The sequence below is a fragment of the Micrasema longulum genome, unplaced genomic scaffold (genome assembly GCF_059751315.1).
Source record: "Micrasema longulum isolate JH-2025_06_02 unplaced genomic scaffold, ASM5975131v1 h1tg000380l, whole genome shotgun sequence".
NCBI classification, from domain to species: Eukaryota; Metazoa; Arthropoda; class Insecta; order Trichoptera; family Brachycentridae; genus Micrasema; species Micrasema longulum.
This window is the reverse complement of record NW_028277581.1, coordinates 155,947-180,171: the sequence shown is the minus strand read 5'-3', so window position 1 is coordinate 180,171 and position 24,225 is coordinate 155,947. Positions and strand designations below refer to the sequence as shown.

At 31.3% G+C, this 24,225-nt stretch overlaps 1 protein-coding gene across 1 annotated transcript in view; it reads left to right on the top strand.

The window, feature by feature from the left end:
- Window positions 1-22,058, top strand: part of LKRSDH (lysine ketoglutarate reductase/saccharopine dehydrogenase) — a 194,143-nt gene extending 172,085 nt beyond the window's left edge. The window contains exons 8-13 of the mRNA XM_088225671.1: window positions 3,737-3,849; window positions 6,516-6,687; window positions 14,062-14,156; window positions 19,002-19,203; window positions 21,005-21,190; window positions 21,839-22,058. Coding sequence (XP_088081797.1) covers window positions 3,737-3,849; window positions 6,516-6,687; window positions 14,062-14,156; window positions 19,002-19,203; window positions 21,005-21,190; window positions 21,839-21,957 — 887 coding nt within the window. The 3' untranslated portion in view covers window positions 21,958-22,058. The remainder of the gene's footprint in view (window positions 1-3,736; window positions 3,850-6,515; window positions 6,688-14,061; window positions 14,157-19,001; window positions 19,204-21,004; window positions 21,191-21,838) is intronic.
- The last annotated feature ends 2,167 nt before the right edge of the window (window positions 22,059-24,225 follow it).

Here is a 24,225-nt window from a genome sequence, read left to right as displayed (position 1 = left end):
CCGCGTGTATAATAAAATTTTAGAGAAAATAAAAAATGGCTCCTTTTAAAATATAATTATCTTTCATTTGTGTTATGATAATATTGTTTGCGATCTGGCAACATAACGCTGTGACTTCACGCATGCGCGCGGTAAAAGTGGGGCAAAGGGGGGGGGATCGATGATTTTTCGGGCACGTCCGATGTATTCAAGTATGATTCTACGCTACTTCTGTATAGTATAATTCTATGCATTGAACCTTTGACATTGCCATCCTGAGGAAAGTCTTAGGGTCGTGAAATAAGTCAACATCTAAAGTTATAAATACTGTTTAGCAAAAAAAAATCTCTACCCCCGCATAACTAATACCACTTTTGGATAAAGGAATTTTGAGTTTTATGCTAATAAAATCTATAACCTACTTCCACTGCCCATAAAAACAATTAGTACAGAGAAAATGTTTAAAAATGCTATAAAAAATGGACAGTGGAGATGAGTAGAAGTAAAATGGATTGTCTCATTTGCCCTAACTAATATTGAATCACCTGCTCCACAAACGTAAAGTTCATGTTGTGTTTTTTTTAATTTTATTATGCGTTTGTTTATGCGTAACCCCAGTGAAGACACATTATTTTTATTATTTATTATTGTTTTTACAAGAAAAAAATAAATAGCTTAAAAATAAAATGAAAAATGTCCTTACTCTTGTATAATGATTCGTGGCCTGGTACCTCTAACAAGTATAAGTGGGAAAATCCGAGGAAGAACAAGCCGATTCCTTAGCTTAGAAAGCGCAAATTTTTTTTATGTACTTTCTCTACCATGAAGTAAAATAAAGCCTTGTGTGGCGAACCAATAACACAATTGCATATTTCATATCAAACAACTTCTCATTAAGGAATTATACAATGCTGTCACTTTAAAAGTGTATCTCAGAAACTAAAATTCACGTATCTTAGGGTCGCGCGCCCTAGGTTTAAAACGCTGTATTTTGGCAATTTCTGAATCCAATTTCAGCTCAAAATAATGTACATTTATAGTATCTTTAATTTTTCTAGACCAAAACGAAAAATGCGCATACTTTTGTAGGGTCCATAGTCGATTACACACACGTGTTAAATTAGTTCACCTAAAAGAGACTAATGACCGACGATGCAATGTCATAATTTTCAATCGAATCCTATAAATTCGTAAAATGCAACTCTGAGTATTTCACATGAAATCGGAGGGCATCGCCCTGCAGTACATTCACATCGTCCCTACCACGAAGAGATGAACTAAAAAGTAATATGGTCTATAAAGAAACCACAGGACGCAGCCAGTCAGTCAGTCAGTCAGCTCGTTCAGCCTGCCCGACAAAGTCAGTTAGTTCAGTTCACGTCAGGCCAGCTCGACGACATCACTCAGTTCCAGCATGTAGTTCAAGTGCAGTCTCTTCAACCCATCATCTCCATTACTCACGCCATGTAATAAATACGCATTAAACACCAACCTCGTGTCTTCTCTGTCAATCTCTAACTGGGGTAGGAGAACTCCAACCAAACACCCAACTAGTAAATCCTACACTTTTTTTTTTGAATTATTGTGCAAATACTTAACTCGTTTTTTTTTACTTTTCCAACGCTTCCTATATGTACATATTAAAAAATAATATCCAAAATTATTTTTTACTGCAAAATAAAATAAAAAAACAATTACCTAAGACATAAGTGGATAAAGGTGTTATATGACAAAAACATAAAACAGAGATATCTGGGGTTAAAGTTGTGAACACCAGTACAATGGTTTATAAAATAACTAATTTTTTCGCTCTTAAAATCGCTTTTCTGCTTCTTTTTTTAATGATGTAGTTAGCTTTATGTAAAAAAAGCTTTGCAAAAAAACAAAATTTATGCATAAAAATACTTTTTTTTTTAAATTCCGCCATAACATCTTCATCCACTCACGTCTGTAGTTATGAATATTTTGTCCATATTTTTGCTAGTATTATATAGATTTCAATCCTTTATATATATACGTACCTGTCCGAAGATCCTCATATGGAGCTGAAGTATTAGTTAAAAAATACATAAAAGTAAAATCGATACAAAGTTGTAATTAAACGTAGTTATGAAGATAACAGCCAGTCCACAATTTAGAAAAAAACAGATTTTGGTGTTATCAAGTTCAGGAAGGTCAATTCTGTTCTGCTTAAAACTACCAGGCCGCTTTCACACAACAAACGATAATAATCACCTTCTGAAAATTCCATGATGTCCAAATGTCACGAAAACGAATGTCGCTTCATACATTCTGTGTTTGTGAGAGATTTCATTCAACATTAAATCTGGCCGTTTTCTGCAAAATGCATATTTAAGGTTGTGTAGTCAGCCAGACGTAAAAAAATCAACAAAATCCCCTAAAATATAATAAAATTATTTTTAAAGTTATTATAAAAAATAATTAAGTGATTTCTTACAACTAAGTACCCTTATAATAAATAAACATAAAATAACACGATCATTACACAATGACACGTCAGAATTTTACTAGGGCTGGCTGTTTTCTGCAAAATTTTCATCTTAGGTTGTGTGGTCAGCCAGACTTTAAAAATCATTTAATCTTACTATATACTCAAATAAATCCTTTTTTGCATTACAAAAAAACGAATGTATGCATTATTTATCATTTGTCAAAGAAAAAAAACATTCCAACTGTTGTGTAGATTTGATTATTCACCCTTTCCACAAAAGTGTTATTTTCTCAGTGTCGTTTTTCTATGGCTGGCTGTATTCTGCATACTTACGTTCAATTATTCTACTGTAAACGATGTGTGTGCTGTATTTTTGTATAGGATACTTAGAATTTTTTCACTAGATTTTCGTTCGTACTAAATATATGTAAAAAAACCTTTGTATTTTCTATATGTTTTAAGTAATATACATATATTACTGGTTAATGATAAATTAAAAATAACGAAATAAAAAAATTATGGCTTACGCATAGTCGTTTAAGTCTTTGTAGGCATTTTTCCAAAATGTTAAACAACTCCAAATTTATTTACTTATTTATTGATTAAATCAAAGTCTTTATATAAATACAAGGTACAAAATAAAATTAAAAAAAGTTAGACCAATAACAGATTTCACATTAATTTATTATGAATGCAGGAGGAGAGGGAAAAAAATAATCAAAGTAGATAAAACGATCACAATACTAGAGAAAAGAACAAAATTAGACTTCCATTTAGGAAAAAGGCAAAGTCATAAAATTCAATTTTATTTAAAGCAATTAAAAAGTATTACGAAATGGAAAAAAATATTTATGAAGAAAAATACATATCAAAATTTAAAATAATGGTCAAGACATATGTGATAAACAATTTATAATTAAATATATTTGCAATGTTATTATTACAACACACATAACAATATGTATGATATGTGTGCCCTACTTTAAGATTTAAATAAAAAAAAGAAAAAAAAAGGGAGAGGACATTGTATAGCTCCAACTATACTTTCATCCCCTCTCTCTCTGCTTCTATGAATATTTATATTTCTGAGTAAAAATTCACAACCAACAACTATTAATTAGGTGCAGGTAGTAGATTTACATATGAATAAGTAAAAATTAAGAGTTGAAATTAAAAGTTAAAATTAAAAATTCTATAAAATATCATAGGTATTCAACCCCAAACACCGTTATTTAGATTTTTCGCAGTTTAATTATGTAAACGGGGGCTGCAATTTGTTTTTTATTTATGGTTAATATTTTCCAGGATTACCTGCGCCTGAGCATAGCGACAACCCCCTACGTTACAAGTTCTCGTGGTCGCCACGTGGAGCGTTGTTAGCCACAATGTCAGCCGCCAGATATCTCAGTAGTGGACAGGTAAAGATGTTGTTTGCTAACATAATATATCCCTTGACTTCGTATTTGACGGAAAATAAATAACTAGCAATATCAAAAAGACCAATGTTACAAAATAATTCGGACTATTTATTGACTCCAAACTTTCATGGAGCTACCAATTTGAACACGTAAAATCAAAAATAGCACCCGTAACTAGCGTATAGCATAGACTTCGTGGCTTGTCTCCTCATTCCGTTTTGTTTGCCTTCTACTACGCTATGATACATTCCCACCTATCTTTGTATCATGTATATGGGGTTTTGCCAGCAAACATCAGATCTCGGAAATACAAGTTTTTCAGAACAGAGCTCTGAGAAACATTCTTAAACTGAAATGGGATTCCCATGTAAAGGATATCTACCGACAGACAAAAATACTTCCTTTCAAGGTGATGCCACTGCAAAACATAACAAATACTATTTTGAATATCATAAACTTTTCTGTTAACACACATTTTAAATACACGTTTGGTCATGATATTCACAATTACAATACTCAGGGAATCTTCACGTGTCTAAGTTTCGCTCAACGAAGTTCGGCGGAAGGTCTCTGGAAAATATTGGCCAAAACTGCCCGATGAGCTAAAATACAAAAAGTCGAATAGAAAATCCAAAAGTGTCGCGATTAAAAAATATTCCTTAAATCTTTTTGATAGTTATAATTATTAATGTAGTTTTTATAGATGGTGTAAAGTACTGTGTTTTATGTTTCTTATATTTTGTTTTCTTACTATTTCGGATGTATTAACTATGTATGAAATGTATTGCAACAAAAACGTTTTCTTTATATGTACGGTTTCAAACTAGTTTTTTTGTATGACTCCTGGGAGTAAAATATGTACTTTATGTATTATACGTTTTATTAATAGTAAAATAATAAAAAAAAAACATTAAAAATAGAAAAAATCAGTAGATTAGGATATGAGTGTTCAAAAATGCTCATTCCATATTGTCTTGCTTTTAAACCCAAAGCTGAGCTAATTTTAACTGTAACCATGAAGAACAATTTTAATTGTAAAATTTATAATTCTTTTTTGTTAAACATTTGCATGCTGTGTAGTAAGGTACTTAATCCAGTCAATGACAAGTCAGAAGCCCTTGTAAATAAATATCTAGAACCCTAAATGACCAAAAAATCCCGCCTGCCTTTGTCGAAATATCTTTATTCCTTATTCCAACTCGTTATCTGATCATACATTTCTCATCATGTAATAACAAAAATATTTTGATCATAAAGATTATGCGTACAAGCTCTATCTGCCCACTCGAAAGCAACTGAAACTCGAAAATAAATATGTATATTTATGTATAGATATACGTATATTTTTGAAAGTATAATTTTTTTCTATTTCTTGACCGGTCTGTTTTTTTGTTAGCTGGAAGATATTGCTTTTGGTGTAAGTCCACCAAAGTGCGTATATTTTTGTACTTTAAGTAACAAAAATAAAATTTTAAACAAAATGTAATCATCGTAATTTAAATGAATGTAAAATGGTAGAATGCGTTTTACAAAAATTTTAAAGTAAAAAAGAAAACGGGACTGTTGTATTAAGAGTTTTAATCCCATCGACGCGACAGGTTTTTTGCACGGGAAAGAATATGAAGTAAAATATGATGTAAGATGATACTGATTTAAAAAAGAACTTAATACAATAAAACAGATTGCTAATAATAACGGATATAATGAGAACTTTTTTGATAAAATATTAAATGAAAAACAAAAACGTAAACTTATAAATAAATATTTATATTCTACTCCCACGGTAAATAAAGCAGACCCACCTAAACAACGGAGGCAGATTCTTTAAAAAAATGATTTTTTTTCAAAACAATAATCTAATTCCCTACCATTAAACATTATACTTGCTTTCTACACAACTTATAATATGGGAACATTGATAAAAAATTACAAAGACAAAGTCCATAAATATAATAAATCTGGGAGATTCCAATTAAATTGTAATGATTGCGATTCAATCTACATTGGAAAAACTAAAATAATTTTTAATATTAAAATACTTAATTAAAAATGCTTAAATAATATGAATTTTTCTGAATTTGCAAACCATCTGATAGAAAATAATCATAACTTCAATAACGACACTGGATTAAGAGTACTTCATGTTGAAAATAAAACATTAAAATATGACAACTTAGACATCTTAGAAATTAGAAAAGCTATTCATAGTAAGAAATAAATAATTAATAACTAAATAAACAATATTTATTTTAGTACTCTCCTGTCTAGATTCGAAAATATTGGTATCAAATTACCACCCTTGTAAGGAAAAAAATACTTTTTTATTGGGTCCACGTGTAGTATTTAGTTAATTACAATAATAAAAATACTTTATAGTTTTATTCCACTTTTATTTATAAAATAATTATAAATAAAAGTGGAATTAAACCATAAAGTATTTTTATTATTATAATTAAAATGCAGTTCCACCAAGAAATGTCAGTAGAAAAACTCAAAATATTAGTATTTAGTTAAAATAATAAAAATAAAATTAGAATTAATTCATAAGTTACGTAAACCTTGACGAAGAAGCCTGTTTGCTTTGAAACCGGTCGGTGGGAAAACAAAATAAGTGGTTAAAAACAAAGTTGTTTTATTCATTTTATTAAAATATTATTTGTTTGTAGATTGTTGAAATTGCTGGTGGCGGAGAGCTAATGTCCAACCCCAAAACTCTGGATTTCCTTCCTGGGTTTGCTCTTGAAGGATACCCCAATAGAGATAGTACACTCTACGCTGATCTTTATGGAATCAGTTCTGATGTTCACACGGTGAAGAGAGGAACCCTGAGATTTAAAGGTAATAACATCATCATAAATCATATACATACTATGGTGTTGTCAGTCAATTGACAGGCTTACAAAAATCCTTATGGATTGGCATTAAGGATTAATATACATTGTCCGAACAAAACCTAAATCTGATCAACTTTTTTAATTAAAGCAGGTTTGTAAATATCATGATTTAGGCAGACATGGCAAGTGTGTTATCTTTAAGCCAGCAGTGATAATACCACTTGCTTCTCGAATGCTCGCCTTTGCTAAAGGAACACATCGACGATGCTGTTCAGAGGGATTACGTTAAATGTGCTGAGGATCTTCAGTAGTGTTGAATTACGGTGGGGTATATTGGCAATTAATCTGAGCAAACATATCATGGGCATCTATAGAGTGAGATATTTGTTCGTCCGAAAACATTAATTATATATTTTATCAACAATATTTAAAGTTTGTCCAAATATTAAACCAACCAATGACAGGTTATAAACCATGTAGATGCCTAGACTTCTATATAACCTTCACTAAAATGTTCTTCATATCTGTTGCAGAATCTTAATACCAACAGCTCCCCAGGGAGTTGAATCCAGTCCTTGTCTACGACACACTCAAATATTGTTAATAAATCAACCTGGTCCATGAAAAAGTATAGAAATTGAAAAAATAAAATTTTCAGGCGTTGCCTAGTATGTAGGTGAAGAAATTAAATTAGATGAATCTCACCCGCATAAATAAAGGTTTAATAAAGGAAATAATCGAAGGAAAATAGATGTTTAAATATAGTCAGAATGGTGAATGTTACACAGTGTGTAAAGTGGCCACTTAAACCAGCCAATGACAAGTCATAAGCCCTGTAGACGCCTAGACTTCTATATTGCCTTCTCTAAAATGTTCTTCATCTCTGTTGTAATATGTTAATTAGTAATGTGTTAAATAACAGTAAGTACTAAATTAAGTGATGCAAAAAAATAAAAATATCAAAATATGTAATAAGCAAATGATGTCACATGATTTTTATTAGTAACCTTTGTTTAAAATGTTATAAAAATTGAGTAAAAATGAAAAATAAAATGAAATAAAAGTACGGAAGGAAAGCAGAGTAGTCAAAAGATTGACAACCTTGTCCCTATCGATGTGCAGCAGCCAATTGCAAACATTTTTCTTGAATACATTGCCTCTTGTGAAGTTCTATATAGCTCCCGGATGTAGATTAAAAAAAATTAGGAGCCAGAACAGTTTGAGCTAACTTTGAGTGAGAGGTCGGACCAAGGTAATTTATCCATCCCGTTGATCGCGTCTGTATATTTTGCTGTGTTCTGACTTTATATACAGATTCCCAGAAGTTCGCAAGTGCCTCTCTTACAAATAGCTGCAGCACATATTGTACTTATTTACTACTTAGAGTAAAATTGTTAATGGCAACAAAATATTTACCTATATGATATGCGGGTAGTAAGGAATTAAGATGAATATTTATTTGCTATACGTCACTCGTATTTATCATATTTTTTTCACAGGAATGCAATACACGCGGATCAAAATAAAAATGCGGTGAATTTTTCTTGATTTAATTTCCGGAATTAGTATGAAGGAAACTATCGAACATTTTTCTCCATTTATTCCGGCTCACTGCGGTTCTTTTTAACTTGTGATACTAGTATATCCAGTACTTTGATTTGATCGAAATACCCTCAGCGGGATTGTTCTCTCAACATGGTTTGTGCTCTCTACCGCTTTTTACAAAACGGCAGATCTAATTGGACCATGTTCTGCAAAAACCAAACAACCCACAATTTGCAAAATTTGACTTTTTGATAAATGCTACTTTGTCAATAATTAATTTTTAATTTGATGAAGATATGTTACCCAAAAGATAACCCAACCTTTTTTAGATAATTTTTACCTAACCAACCCATAAACTTCTTTTGAGTGAATAATGTTTATCAACAGTATTCTGAGTTTGTACAAATTTTTGAACTTAAATTATAAACAGTACACAAAATAAAGTTTAGTACATTCTTATTGTTCTATATTTTTTCTTATTTGGCTGAAAGCATCCAACTAATAAAATTCTTAAACTGTTACCTTATTGACTAAATAATCAAAATATTTTATATATATTATTTAAAATAACCAACACATTTTTTTTATTTTATAAAAAAAATTAAAATCTAAGTGTTCATATCAATAAATTTATATAAAACTTGTGAGTTAGGATATCAATAAGGAGTATCCTCTGGTTAGAAAATTCTCCATCTAACATGGCTCAGCCTGTTCTAAGATAGAGATTTAATGCTTCTTTATTGTTTTTTTTTAAAGAACGATGATCTTAATTGGTATAAAGTTACGCCTAGGAATAGTGGTAGAATACAGATGAGAATACTATTCTAATTATAGTGATATATAATGAGGATGGCATTTCCATCCTTATTCTACTGCTTTCTACGCGTAACTTCATACCGCTAGCTTAATCACAAATAACTATCGACGTGTTTAAAAACATGCTAAGCATTTGAGCAATCACAATGAAAAATACTGAACATGCCTGAATTATCAGTCATAAGTCGACGTTCGTGTCGGTTTATTTTTTGTTTTCTTCGTAGATAAATACAGTTCACTGGTGAAAAATGTGCGTTTACTATAAAAAATAATGCAATATATTACATTTGCGAAATAGTAAAGAGTATCTATTACAAAAAAGGAAAAATTAAATTACAATTACCATGGCGACTGCTTTTTTTGACATTTGGCTTGCCAACCGCCGGCCAAATGCAACAAATAGCATGATAAATTAATAATAAATATTAATAAAAAAATAGCAGTTTTTGAATATTTTCCATATTTACACCAGTGAAATTTAAATATGTGATTGCGTAGCAGGGTTATACGTCGCGAAACGTAAATATTTTGACATTTAATATTTAGGTGTTTTAGGTGTCGCGAATACGATAAACAACCATCCTGAGAAATTGTTAACACGTTGTTTATTAGCACGTCGATAGTTATTTGTGATTGAGTTACATGTTTATAAGTAAGACCCCCTAACTTGTATTATTTTACAATGTGACTTAATATTATTTTGAATTCCGCTATCATTTAAACGCAATTATCTCAGCTTGCTAATTTGTGGGTTGTATGGTTTCTGCGCATCATAGTTTAGTTGGTACATCAATAACAGTTCTCAAAAGAACATGCTGTAATAACAACACTACAGTTCTCAAAATAACAGCCACAACATTACCGACAACTTTTCACCGTTGTAATTGGATGCCAGGCCTAGGGATGCCGACATAAGTTGATTCTGTGAAAATTGAAGTACTTTTCAGTCATATTTTTTGTTAAGAGCTAGTAACGACTTCATTTGCACGTTACGATCGTTACAAGATGGTAGAATGATATGCCTTACACTTTAGAAGCCTCTTAAGAGATTAAAAAAAATAAAGGGAATTCTTTTTGAATAACGAAAAAAAATGTGTAAGTGATAAAAAAACCATTTAAGAAAAAATTATGTTATTAAATCCCCGTTAGTATAAATTTCAAATCGTGAAATAAAAAAATAAAACTGTCAAGATTATTTTTTATCAGATAATCTAGGATTAATCAAATGGTGACCTAATCACGCCTTTACTTCATGATAGATAATAATAGAATTTACCCATAAACTGGGTATAAAATAACGCCTAGGTAAAGTGGTTGAAGGAGCCATGTGGCCTTGCGGAGCAATGCGGTGAGAAGAATTAAGAAGAAGGATTCGGATCCTAGCCGATAAGTTAAGAGAATCTTCTAACTTCCGGATCGATCCTGTTGAGTTGACTAGAGGCTGAGAGATGGATCCGAGACACTTAACTTTTCTCACTAAATTCGGCTGTTACGCGGAAATGCAGTGGCGAGGCCGGTATGCGGTAGCACGGATGCGGAGTGGTTAAGCGAATGCGGTTGTCTCGACAACACGGTGGTCAATTCTTAACTAACTACTGGGCGTATGAGGTACATGGGTAAAGGTGTGGGTAAGAACATTTTGTTTAAATGTGGGTAACATAAAAAAATAAACTATAAAAAAAAAAAAATAAGTACATAATATCGGTACAACCAGTGATATGATACGGATGTGAATACAACGTCAGCTTCGTGGCGTAATGATCAGCGCGTTTGTCTACCATGAAAGAGGTCTCGGGTTCGATTCCCGACATGGTTGATATGAAATATTTGTTTAAAAGGGTTGAAGAACATTTGAGAGAAGGTAATATCAAAGTCTAGACATTTACAAAGCTTATGACCAGTCATTGGCTAGTTTAAGTGGTCACATTACCAACAATTTGATAAATCCACCAGGTCCATGAAGAAGTATAAAAATTGAAAACAAATTTTCAGGCGTTGCCTAGTATGTAAGTGAAATAATTCAATGAAATGAATCTCACCCGCATAAATAAAGATTTTGGCTCTTTAACTTCACAAACATTAACTGAAGGAATATAGATGTTGATTAATGGGCAGAATGATGATTGTTACACTGCATGTAAAGTGGCCACTTAAACAAGCCAATGACAGGTCATAAGCCCTGTAGATGCCTAGACTTCCATATTACCTTCTCTAAAATGTTATTTATCTCTGTTGCAATATGTTAATATAAACAGCTCCGTACAGAGTTGAATCCAGTCCTTGTCTACAAAAATTTGGACAAACTCAAAATAATTTTGATTTCCAAAACTTCAATTTCTAAAAATATTTCTGTCACTGGACTGGTACTTGAAGCGTAAGACTGATCATCTCACCTTCATGTAACAAAAATGATTCAGATGCGCTACGATTGGTGTGCCAATCCAGTGCCCTATCCATTAGGTGCGGAAAGGGAATGATGATGATGATAATGAAAACAAACATGGTGGTAGAATAAAGATGGTATCCATACTTATTCTATCACTATGCTTAGGCGTAACTTTATACCAAGTTTATAAGTAAGGCCCGATGTGGATTAAGATGTGATTACCTAGCTTTTTATGATATATTTAAATACTTAAAATTAATATTTATATAATTAAAGGTTTTATTGTGGATTGCATTGAAAACATGTTTTTATAAAGATCAACTGAAAATCAAACTCAGATAGTGGATTTTTTTGAGAAAAAATATTTTATTCTATTAAGCATTTCCAAGGCATATTAATTACTTGATCTGTGTTTGCCAGTGTTTGAACATCAATATTTCTAAATTTCACCTGGAAATTCACGTTATTTAAATTCAACTAAAAAACAATGTTTTTCTATCATTTTGGCAATTTATGTTCGGGTTACAGTAATTAATTAATTTCGCAATCAACACGCGTGTTTCGTGGAATGGGCTTACATGGCTTTATGGGACCCTACTATACGAGTACCTTCATTGTTTAATAATGAGAAGATCTACTAAAGTCCATCAGTAGATTTTGTTTATAAAAAAAAAAAAAAATATAAAATAGAAATATATATATTTAAATTGTTTTATTTTTTTTTAAACCAACTTAACTTTTAAACACAGTTCTATATTTTATTACTTTATATTGTATTTTTTTAAAATTTATGTTGTTAGTACACTCATCTTTTTATTTTTATACCAAATTAACTTCTTAACACTGTTCCTTTATTTTATTTCTTTATATTGTGTTTTTAAAAAAAAATCTATGTTGTTTATATACTCATCATTTTTTTTAATACCAACTTTACTTCGAAACACTGTTCTATCTTTTGTTGCTTTATATTGTATTTTTTAAATTAAATGTTGTTTATATACTTATATTTTGTATAACTTTCATGTATGTAAAAGCCTTATGGGCGTGAAAAAATAATAATAAAAAAAAAATAAAATAAAAATATTGCAGATATTTATTAAGTACTAGTGGACCCGACAGACGTTGTCCTACCCGAACATTGGTTTGCCTGCTATTACCTTAGAATAATATTTTTTAACAATAAGTAATACCGAGGTACTTGTTCATGGTTGGATTCCAAAATCTAAAATAATTAATTTTCAAACATAGAATTCTTTTTGCAAATGCCTAACTCGGCTCTTCTCACCAAGAGGGAAGTACTTCATTCATGAATGCAATTTTCGAAAATGTATTTAATGTCATTGAATATTGTTTAAGTATTACTAAAAATCCAGTTAGATGAAATAAATTTGAAGAAATGATAAGGAATGTGAAAAAATAATCTAATTGAGATTCATAAAAGGCGAATGTTGTTTGTAAACATTCAAAAACAATTTTTTTAAACACAAAAAAAGGACATTCTTCATTTTTTTTTGTATATGCATTCTCGTTGAATGTAACCGTGGTAGGTAAATAAAAACAAATATTTATGCTTCTAACTTTTTTTTTAACACACAAACACGCACAGTGCAAAAATTTACACTTCGCTAAAAACCGCATGTAAACTGTTAAGCCGTTTAAGAGAAGCTCATTGACACCACACGGACAAAAAATAATAAAGAAATAAAGATATATGCAAATCTAGAGTACTTTTGAAAACTTGAGCATTTTCAGTTGGCATAGTTCAGCTTAAAGCCGTAACATACTCGTAATAATAAAATAAGCTTATTATAATACGAACGTAGAACGAGATGAAGAGTAAATAAAGCCGAGTTGAAATTGTTTATTTGATTTAGGAAAAAAAAAATGTTTTTCTAAAAGTAAATAGTGTTTTTCGTAAACAAGCCATTTACCGTAATAAATTCATGGAACTAGACCAAAAGTTTTTAATTGTAAATATGGTTGGCTTTGTACCGAGAACTGCACATCACACTACAAAATTGTGTTTATCAGAAATATGTTTTAGTTATAGCATAGAAATGATGATCTATGTATTTTTAATATTTAATATTTATAAAAATTATGTAAAGATTATAATGGAGAACAATTTAGAAAAAGAAACATGAAAGTCTGGCCATTTACAGGGCTCATGATTTGTCATTGGTTAGTTTGAGTGACCACTTTACACATTGAGTAACATTTACTTTTATGCCTATGTTTGAATTGCCTATGTTTCTTCAATTCTCCAGTGATGATTTTTGTAAAGTAAAAGAAATATTTTAGGCATAACCTACATACTAGTCAAAGTCTAAAAATCTTTTTAGACCATTTGGATTTTTCAACTATATTTTTAACTCGTCCAAATTTTTGTGGACTGAATTTCACACTATAGGGAGTTTTAAAGATTAACAAAGGTTGAAATTAATCTAAAGGCACATATGCTGTTTTTGAAAAAATGCAGATATTAAGCTCCATAATAATTCATATATGTTTAGCAAATAATTTTAACGTGTTGTTTTTTATTATACAAGTGGTTTAACAAGTTATTGACAGCTGCAGTTATATTAGATTCGATCGAATTGTGGTTTAAGATGCAGTCATTTTGATTTGCAGGATATGCAGAGTGTGTCCGCTGTATGCAGTTACTGGGACTTATCGATCCTAACCCACATTCCATGTTGCATCCTGATGGACCGGATATCACCTGGGTAACTACTACCGACCAAAACAAGCAAATAAACAAACAAACTAACCATCACGCCATTTCCGGACAAAACGTCACATCGCTATCTATTCGCATACAGATCTCGCTTCCTCTACAGTCATACAGTTTTTCGTGCACGCTTGCCGATTATTCCGATTTTTAACATGTCCATCTTCAAGTATTTGTTGGATTTGGTCATGCCATGTCTTTCTCGGTCTTCCTCTATTTCTGCATCCCTGCGCATTGTAAATATGTTTACCCGTTCGTTCGCTGTCCATTCAATCTACATGTCCAAACCAACGCAGAGCTTCTTTCTAGATTTTTTCGATAATGCTTATCTCAGCCTTACATAGTGTACGGATCTCAACATTTGTGCATCCATCGTACATAGTGTAACCACACACCCGCCTGAGAGATCGCATTTCTTCAGCATACTTTTATCACTGTTTTTCCAAGTGCATACCTCGCTTCCATACATCAGAGTCGGGACCAGGACTTCATTGTGAACTGCTAATTTTGCCTCTTGCGAAAAACATTTACTTGCCACGGTCGATTTAAGTGCACCGTTCACTCTGTTCCAAACATTCACTCTACTTTCCATATATTTCTCAGTCATTCCATCCTTAGTAGACATACTTCCCAGACACAAAAACTCCTCTACCTTTTTTAGTATTTAGTATTCACAGTAATTTCACATTTAGTCACACTTTCATTTATTTCAAAAACCATTACATTCAATTTATCGACATTCATCAGCAAATCGCTTCCCTCGCATTAATGATAAACTAATGATAAACACATAATGATAAACACATAATGATAAACTTTTGTTACCAAGAATTGCAGTACCTCTTTGTTGTTAGCAGGAAGCACGGCATCATCAGCATACAAAAGACAATTGACAGTTAAACCACCAATTTTTTTTTACTACCAACCACTTAATATAATAATATTTATTAACCTGTTTGACAACATGTCGTTGACTGAATTTTATTTTGACATAAAGTTTTTTTTAAATACGATTTTTAATGGTACAATGAAAAACAAAACCCGAAAAATAAAGTTTTTAATTATGTTCGGCGGATAAAAAATACAATTTTGAATGTTCAATAGAATCAGAATCCTGGAAGTGTGAAGTGCGAAAATTCTGAAAAAAAAGGGGAGAAAGTCCGCCCCGTATAAGGAAGAATTACCATTTCCAAATGAAGGAATACTTGTACAGAGTGCCTAAATGCCTAATCTTAGGTAAAAAGTAGAAGACCCGGTACATTAATTTTCTTTTAGACAAATGCCGTGAAAAAGGAGAGTGGTATCTAGATTCATTATCACCCAATGATTATTTATACGCTGAGAAATTGTGAACAATTTTTAAATGCCTGTCCTAAAGCAAGCTTGCTCTAAAACAATGCCGGCCGTACGCCTGTTTCCTGTGAAATGTGGCAAACGCCTGTAACATGCTTGAGGCACTGAGTTTAATTAAACACGATATATTTGTTTATATAGATGGTTTTACTTCTCCTTGTACTGGTTCGTTAGCGTACAATTGATTACCTTGCCTTCTTGCAACCAATAATTGAAATATGTTTCATTTACTTAACTAATGCAGTGTCCTATGTATATTAAGGTAAAGATTAGGATTTGATAAAAATGACCCTTTAAATTTATGCTGTTATAAGAAAAAAAAAAAATACAAAAAAAAATCCTTTTGTAACGTGGTATACTTTTATCAAAACCAACTATAAACATTCTTAGCTATTTGCGGTTGTTTAGATGCCGAATAAGGTTTTGTAGAATTTTGTGCCACGTGAGCCTTACAATAGTGTGACAAAGATGAGTAAACAAATATATAAAAAAAAAAAACTTATTTATTTATTTATACTTTTACATTGTTTGTATTCTATTTGTAAACAGACTAATGTTCCGTCACTGAGGTGTCCCGTGTCGGGCAAAACATTTTTTAAAATGTAAAACATGTCTTAAAATAGCTATTTAACAAAATAAACATAATAATATCAATAAAAAAAAAACGTAATTAATCCAATTAACCAAATTATCATAAACATAATTAACAATATAAACTAAAATAATCATAAAAAACATAACCAATTTATTTAGACCAATAGAACAAATTTCATAAACAGTACACACATTTTACCAATTCGGCTTGATCCACTCATCGATCCGTGTGCAACCTACCTCCACTATCCATTTTTCAATAGCAATTTTATATTGTGAGAACTTACTAATTGTCCTTATGGATAATGAAAGAAAATTGTACACTTTAACCGAGTAGTTGACCAATCCTCTTTGACCGAAGGTTGTATTAATTTTTAAATTGTTTTTGCATCATCAGGGTGGAGTATCTAGTAACTCTTGTATTTGTAACGGAAGGTAGAGAATGTTTACGTGCGTATAGTAATAGAGCTTTTACATAAAGTTGTTTTGCAGATTTGACATTAAGATTTTCAAATATACCGAGGGAGCCAGTTCTGATTGGTCCTTTTATAATCTAATATACAGCTAAATTTACTTCTTTTATATAAACTCTAAAGTTTAATTTAGACCATAAAAATTGTATCCAAAATTGCGTTGGGAGATATACAGGATGATGATATTACAGTAGCTTAAAAATGTTGAAATTTACAAATATAATACTAGGCAATAACCACACACCTACTTTAAAAAAGCAAGATAAATACAGAACAGAAAAAAACTTTAAAATGACTTACTTGACTACTTAAAAAATGTTTTTGAGACAAATCGAAAACATCAAAAAGCTTAAAACGAGACGCTTACTTACTAGATGAGACATAACATGATTGACCTTATTATATTATGTATATAGCCCTAACGGGTTATTAAAATTGTAAAAAAATCTAACAAAACACGGAGTAACAACCCAGAAAAATACTCACTAGCGTCTGAAAGGTCATGAAAATCTCAGAAATTTTTATTTAATAAAATAAAATAACATTTTCACTATAAAATAAGAAACAAACATTTGCTTAATTTTGCATTGTTTCAGATTACGGTAGGCAATTTCGTATTTTTCTTATTGTTATTTTTTCGAACGATGCTCACTTGTAACCGTTATTTATTTGTACTTCGAAACAAATATCCCAGTTAAAATTATTTTCAGTAATGGCAAAGACGTGCAAATACTAACAACGCCTCAAATAAGAGTTGTGTCATTATTATACATTACTGCCGGCGCGTGCAAAATGAACTAAGTTAGCTTAGCGCAATTCTGAATCTAAGGACGATAATTGAGTTAACTCACTGCCCCCTTAAAGTGCGATGGCAACAGTGCATTTTATTCATTGCGAATTCAACCTCTTTTCCGGGAAAATTACGCTGTTGGCGTTTCGTATTTTTTCTCTTTTGGCGGGAGAATCTGAATGAGAAGCAATTCAATTAAAAATTAACGCTAACACTGACCGTTTTGCTGTGTGGGCAGGTAACCATGTTGAATTTCCTCTAAACGACTCCTTTGTCGATCCTATCGGAAGGTTTTCACTTTTACCGACCGGGATTAATAGTTATTCTGAAACGGGAAACTTAATTAGAGGTGTCCCCTTTCAGTTGTTATGATAACCGACGAACATCACAATGGTTATTTTGCCTTTGAAAAAATAATTGTAGGTACCTACCTAAAAAGAGTTTTTTATTTGTATTATATTCAATGTTTTGTATTTCTTTTGGTTTGCTCACACGCTTGTTGATAATTAAGTCAAATATCGCTTACTTCTATTGTTGATTAAAAAATCAAAGTTTATTTTCAAACTACATAGATTCACCCACTGGACTATGTAAAATGGTAGGTACCTGATTATTGTTTGTTTGAGAATATACATAATATGATCATCAATGGAATGTAGTTATGCAGAAATCCGCCTGCCATAGAAAAGTGACACTGAGATAATTGCAATTTTGTAAAAAAAGTGAATAATCAAATATACAAAACAGTTAGAATGTAAGTTACTTTAAAAAATGGTAAATAAAGCATAAAATTGATTGTTATTTTTATTATTGAATAACTACTAATTGTAGTTTCAATGATTTTTTAAGTCTGACTGACCACTGAATTTAAAATATGCATTGTGCATAAAACAACCAGATCTAATATTGAATGCTACTTCATTCAAATTTTGAATGTGTGAGGTCACATAAAAGTGATTAAAACACCTTTTTTATAACAGTTTTTAAATTAATAAATTAATAAAATTAAAATACTTATCCACTTTAATTTATTTTAAAAAACTAGATTTCTTAAAGCTTTAATCGTAAGATTTTTCGAGTGAAGAAACATCGGAACAAATCCAACACACACGGAATCACCCAAAAAGGAAACTTATTGATAACAGTGACTGTGAAAACCTTTGCATTTAAATATAAAACCACTTTGTTTATCGCTTATTTTTTTTTACTGATCGGTTTTAAAGTAACAAAGATTTTTAATCATGGAATAATCTTATTTTATTTATTTCAAAAGCATTTACTTTGATATAAGATCTAAACTATTATTGTCTTTTTTTGTATCCGATGAAGATACTAGGAATATTTTCTTGCAATTTTTACACGCCAAACACTTATTTTGATTTATTTTGTATTGCAAGAATGTACTTTATTTTTTTTTTTGCCTTATTGGTGTTTATTACACCGCATTTTGGCTTTTAACTAAAGATACGTGTATGTAGCTAATAAGTCAAGACTTTTGACCTTTTTTTACGACCGGTCGGTAGTTAAAAACAAAGTTGTTTTAGTCACAAAGTTAGTGCTTCAAAAATTTTTAAAAATTATTTGTGTATTTTGGGTTATTTATAATGTTCTGTTTTTAAATGTCATACAGAGGCAGTATATTTGCGAGCTCTTGGGATTGGCTGACAGTAACATCTTCTTCGAGAACCTGAAGTCCCGGGTAGTGGAACAGGGGGGCGCGGAGGGCGCAGCCGCCCTGGAGAGTCTGGGATTACTAGATGAGAAACCGGTCAAAAAACTTGGATCCCCCCTCGACACCCTCAGCCATTATTTATCCAAGAGACTGGCCCTAGGTAAATCAATATTACAATTTTCGTGTTCAATATGTGTAAGCAGTTTACACACAGTTTACCCCGAAGATGGCTCCTGCAATGGTAGCTGAAACGTCGGAACGAATCCAACTTACACAGGATCACGCAAAAAATATTCTTATTGATAACAGTGACCGTGGAAACGTACGCACCTATTTAATAAACATGTATTTTTTGAAATAGGTACATAATATAAATTTTGCTTCAGGTGAATCGATAATCCTATCAAAAGGTACATTTATTATTAGTCCAGCACTGCTGCGAGAAATTCAGAAAAAAAGTATTTTCTTACGCACGGTAAAAAGCACTAAATTGTACGGCAAAGTTTCTTGAAAATGTATGAAAAAATTATTCACAATCTTTTATTAAAACCAAACTACTTCGAACAACGTCACTAGTTCATATGAATCAAAAAATGATAAGAGAGTTAGTTAAAAAATCCATTTTGCGGTAAGTTAACTGACCAATCGGCAAAATTGACCGAGAAAAGTGGAAGAGAACTTGAAATGTAACTCGCGGAGTAATTTTAAAAATGCAAAACTTAAAAAAATCATACCGCTTAAAATACATAAAAAATAATAATTGGCTTAGTTTCATAGTCTTTTAACAAATAATAAAAAAAAACTATTTCTAATACTTCCTTATTTCTAAAAGACATATCTTAAAACTAATCAAAAACAGACGTAAATTAATGACATGATTCGAACTTTTTAAATAAATATATGGGTATAATGATCTGATCAAACTAATCCTGACATATGTCTCCGAGACCTAGAGTCTGGTTAAGAGTATTGAGAGAACCATTGCAGCTTTCAAAAGAAGAATCCTCAGAGTTATCTATGGCCCTGTCAGAGAAAACAACCATTGGCGTCGTCACTACAGTAGGGAGTTATTTGTAATCTATGGAGCACCCGATTTAATAATCTCTGTCAAGGTACGGCACTTGGGGTGGAATCAAAATGGACGACAAAAACCCCCCAAAATGCCTTACTATTTCTTTGCCATAAAATCAACGAAAACTGAACGACTAGATTACTGCGGATACGATTACGTTGGAAGTGAGGAACTGGAGAGGAAGGGCAGCAGACCACCAAGAGTGGAGAAAACTGGACATGGCTGAAGCCCTACCGAAGTTGTCGAGCTTACGATGATGATGATAGTGTAACGTTGTCAAAAACAAGTCCAACGTACCCCTTTTTGTAAGATATTTTAGTACTGGAATATAATTTTATGTTGCCTGATTAAGCGCCATCTGACGGCCGCGGTAGTAATTCATCCATATGAAGCCCGTGCTCTAAAAATAATTTCTTTTCCATTCGAAAACTCGGGAAGAGCAGTCCAGCTGTCGCGGAAGAACTCTAAGGGCAGGCAACCATACATTTCAAAAATGTAAACCGTTGCAATAGGTACAATATATGAGTATGCATATATTGCAACGGAGTTTTCAGTATAGCCGAAAAAGAAAACGGCTTTGTATTGTGAATGGGTAAATCGACAATCATCAAATTATTGTCACTTATTTCAAATTAATATTTTATCTAAGCATGGAATTTTCGCAATAATCAGGACATGCATATTGTAAATAATTCTTTTTTACAGTGTATTTCATAAATTCAGCTGTATCGATGACAAATCAGAAAAGTGAAATAACCCACGAGGTACAGATTACACATAAAAAAATAATTAATCTGGTTGGATTTAAATTTATAATTTTACAGTCATATTTATTTTCAACATGTAAAAGCTTATGAATTATAATTATTTGTTTTATGGTTTTTGATAGGCAAGGACGAACGAGATTTGGTGATACTGCGTCATTCGGTCGGGATTATGTGGCCTGACAGTAGGAGGGAACAACGTGGAATCAATATGGTCGTGTATGGAGACCTCGCATCCAATGGTGGTCACTCTGCTATGGCCAAAACTGTAGGGCTTCCTACTGCCATTGCCACCAAAATGATTCTAGATGGTAACATGTTAATTCTATAAATCAGTAAATAAATCATTAATTAGGTTTAAGAAATGTTCCACTTTTGCTCCTAATATTTATTAAGGGAAAAAACAAAAGATGGCATGATGATAGCCAAACTTTGAGCCAACCAACCCAAACGAAGGACAACAAACTAGATTTGTAGGTGCCCGTTGGATCAGGAGTAGTAGACGCAGTCGCAGTGATTGTTTAACTGTAGCGAAATGAGAGTGAAATTTGATTTTGATAACGAAAAAGTGATAACGATGTATAAAAACTACGAATGAAATGAAGGCATGACATCCTATGGATGGCTTATGAAGCTCAACGAAGCTTTGTTGACGTTCGTTCGCAACCGGTAGCGCGTATTGTATAGGATTACAAAAATGCGGCATTGACTTTCTTTCGTATTTTTTATTTTTTTTAAAAGAGAAAAATACTTGAGTTATTTACTTAAATATTTAAATTTTCAGACCATTTTCTAAAAGTCGTAAATAACTTGTGCTGGAAAAATGGATATCGAGTTGTGGTAGAGTGGGATTCGAACCTAGGACCTTTGGCTCGTGAGTCCACAATACTACCTCGAGACCACAACCCGATATAATTTTTTTGAAAAAGTAAAAAGTAACTCTTTAAGGATATTTTCAGGTGAAATCCAGCAAAGAGGTGTCGTTTGCCCCTTCACTCCAGACATCTACAGACCAATGTTGTCCCGGTTGAGGTCTGAAGGGATCAAAGAAACCACTTCATCCGTGTGGTCTGAATAGTCAGGATAACAAAGAAAGAGAAAGAAAAAAATAATTAATGTGTATGTGTTGATAATAATTAAAAGAAACATAAAATAAATAAAAAAACATGATCCCCAAAATATGCTTTTTCATTGAAATATTTCATAAACTGTTTTTTTCAGCGATGTAAGTCAGCGGATAGATAATGATTATCAGTTAAATTTTATGCACCGGATAGCTGACACCTGCTTGATTAGTGGGTACATAAAATAATTAAATGACTTATCAATAAAATAAGTCTGCACATATTGGCCACGATTACAAACGCTTTTTTCATCGGTACATATCGAGACGATATAAATTAAAACTTTATTTATATTTACATAAACGGCATGAATTGCCTTTAACATATATGGAACATAAATATGAAAAAAAATACATATTTAAATACATAACAAAAAATAGTAACAAGTACGTAAAAACACACAAGCAACCAAAAATATTAATTAAATAAATACATAAATATGAAAAAGAAAAAAAGGAATACATTATTAAATATACTGAAAAGTTTGAGAATTATATGGCGAGAGGAAAAAAGAAATCAGACTCGTTTTATAACTTTCAAGTTAAGAACCAAATATATCAGCCTTGTCCTCATACTGATTACCATATCTGTGGAGCCTAGGGATAGGCGAGTCGATGTGATAGTTGGTCCTAGAACTTGCAGAACAAAAAGGAGATCTGTGGCGGGTATGTCGACCAGGTACACGGAAACACACCAACTCCAGCAAATCTGGACAGTCAATGAATGAATTGATCACTTTATAAAGTAATATTAGGTCAGTTAGGATTCTTCCATCGGAAAGTTTTAAAAGATTTGCTGAAGATAACAATTGATTATATTAGAAAGTCGATATTTATGTATGTATATTTGTATGTAAATTTAAAGTGTCTTCGTTGATAACTTGTAATTGAACATGTTTAGAAAAAAAATGGTAAGTACATATTTTTTTTCATTGAAAAAAATGAATTTTTGTTTTAATCAAATTAAAGATAATGTTAAATTCTCATTGTAACACAGGCCTTGAATGGAAGACCTTTACAACTTTCGAACTTTTTGACTTCGTAGTTTTATATTAATATCTCTGATCTTTTCTTTGAAAATTCTTTTTTTAAAACTACAAATCAAATAAATTTATTAATTTTTATTTTCTACTTTTTGTTAATGTAATATTTCTAGAGTTGCTTTGTTTATTCTGATTCTACTTTTATTTTTATTATCCGTTATCTACGGTGAAAAATGATAAAGTCAACTGAATATAACCTAAAGATAAATATATTCGATAAAACCTTGCATATAAAAAAAAGCCAGGTACAAATAATTTGCAACTAAAAAAAAAAAATGAAACCTATGAAAAGGTTTCGGGTATGTACATGAAAGTACTTTAACTGTTGTAATGCGTTGATGAAATTGATCATCATTATAAAATCCGTATATGCACCTGATGGTACATAGGGCCATAGGCAAAGTGAACGCCGCGTATCTCGATCATCTGTCACAGGAGGGCAAAGTTATTCATCTTACGCTTCGGGTCCAGTCCAGAGACTCCTGAATAACAAGAATCAAGGAAACTTAGAATAATCTCTACCATAAAGAAATAGGAATGTTTAAGGTGTCATTTAAAGGGATAAGGGAGCTTTTAAAAAACATATTAAACTGTTCAAAAATTTATCTTAAAAATAATGCTTCACAAAAATCGCCATTTTCTCTCTTTTCAATTGTTCTAAGAATACATGCATATTTTAAAGGTCCAAAATTTTTTTTTTACTGATAATATTTCATTGATCCCAAACTTTAAAAATTTTCCTTCTTTTTACAAAAAAAACACGCACCATCTTGGATTAAAGATAAAGATATTAACTCTTTTTTTCTTTGATATATTTTTTTGCCCATTAACAATAAGGAATATTTTTATGTTTTTTATTTCCTTTTTTAATGACTGTAAAATGAAAAAGTATCCTAAAATCTTTTACAAAATATTTTCTTTTCTCATTTTTATTTGCCATAAACATATTATACCTGTATACTTACTTATTATGGGGGCAAAATTTCATGAACATTTCTTGTGTACCCACGAACAGGCCATGCCTTTGTGGAATTTTGTTGTTTACTATTTCTATTGTTTATATGCATTCCATTAATATGTATTTTATTTATATGTTTTTCATTACTATGTAATTATCCTTTATTTTTAAATACTCTGTTTAACCTCTCATGTATATTATAAAAAATATATTTATATCTTT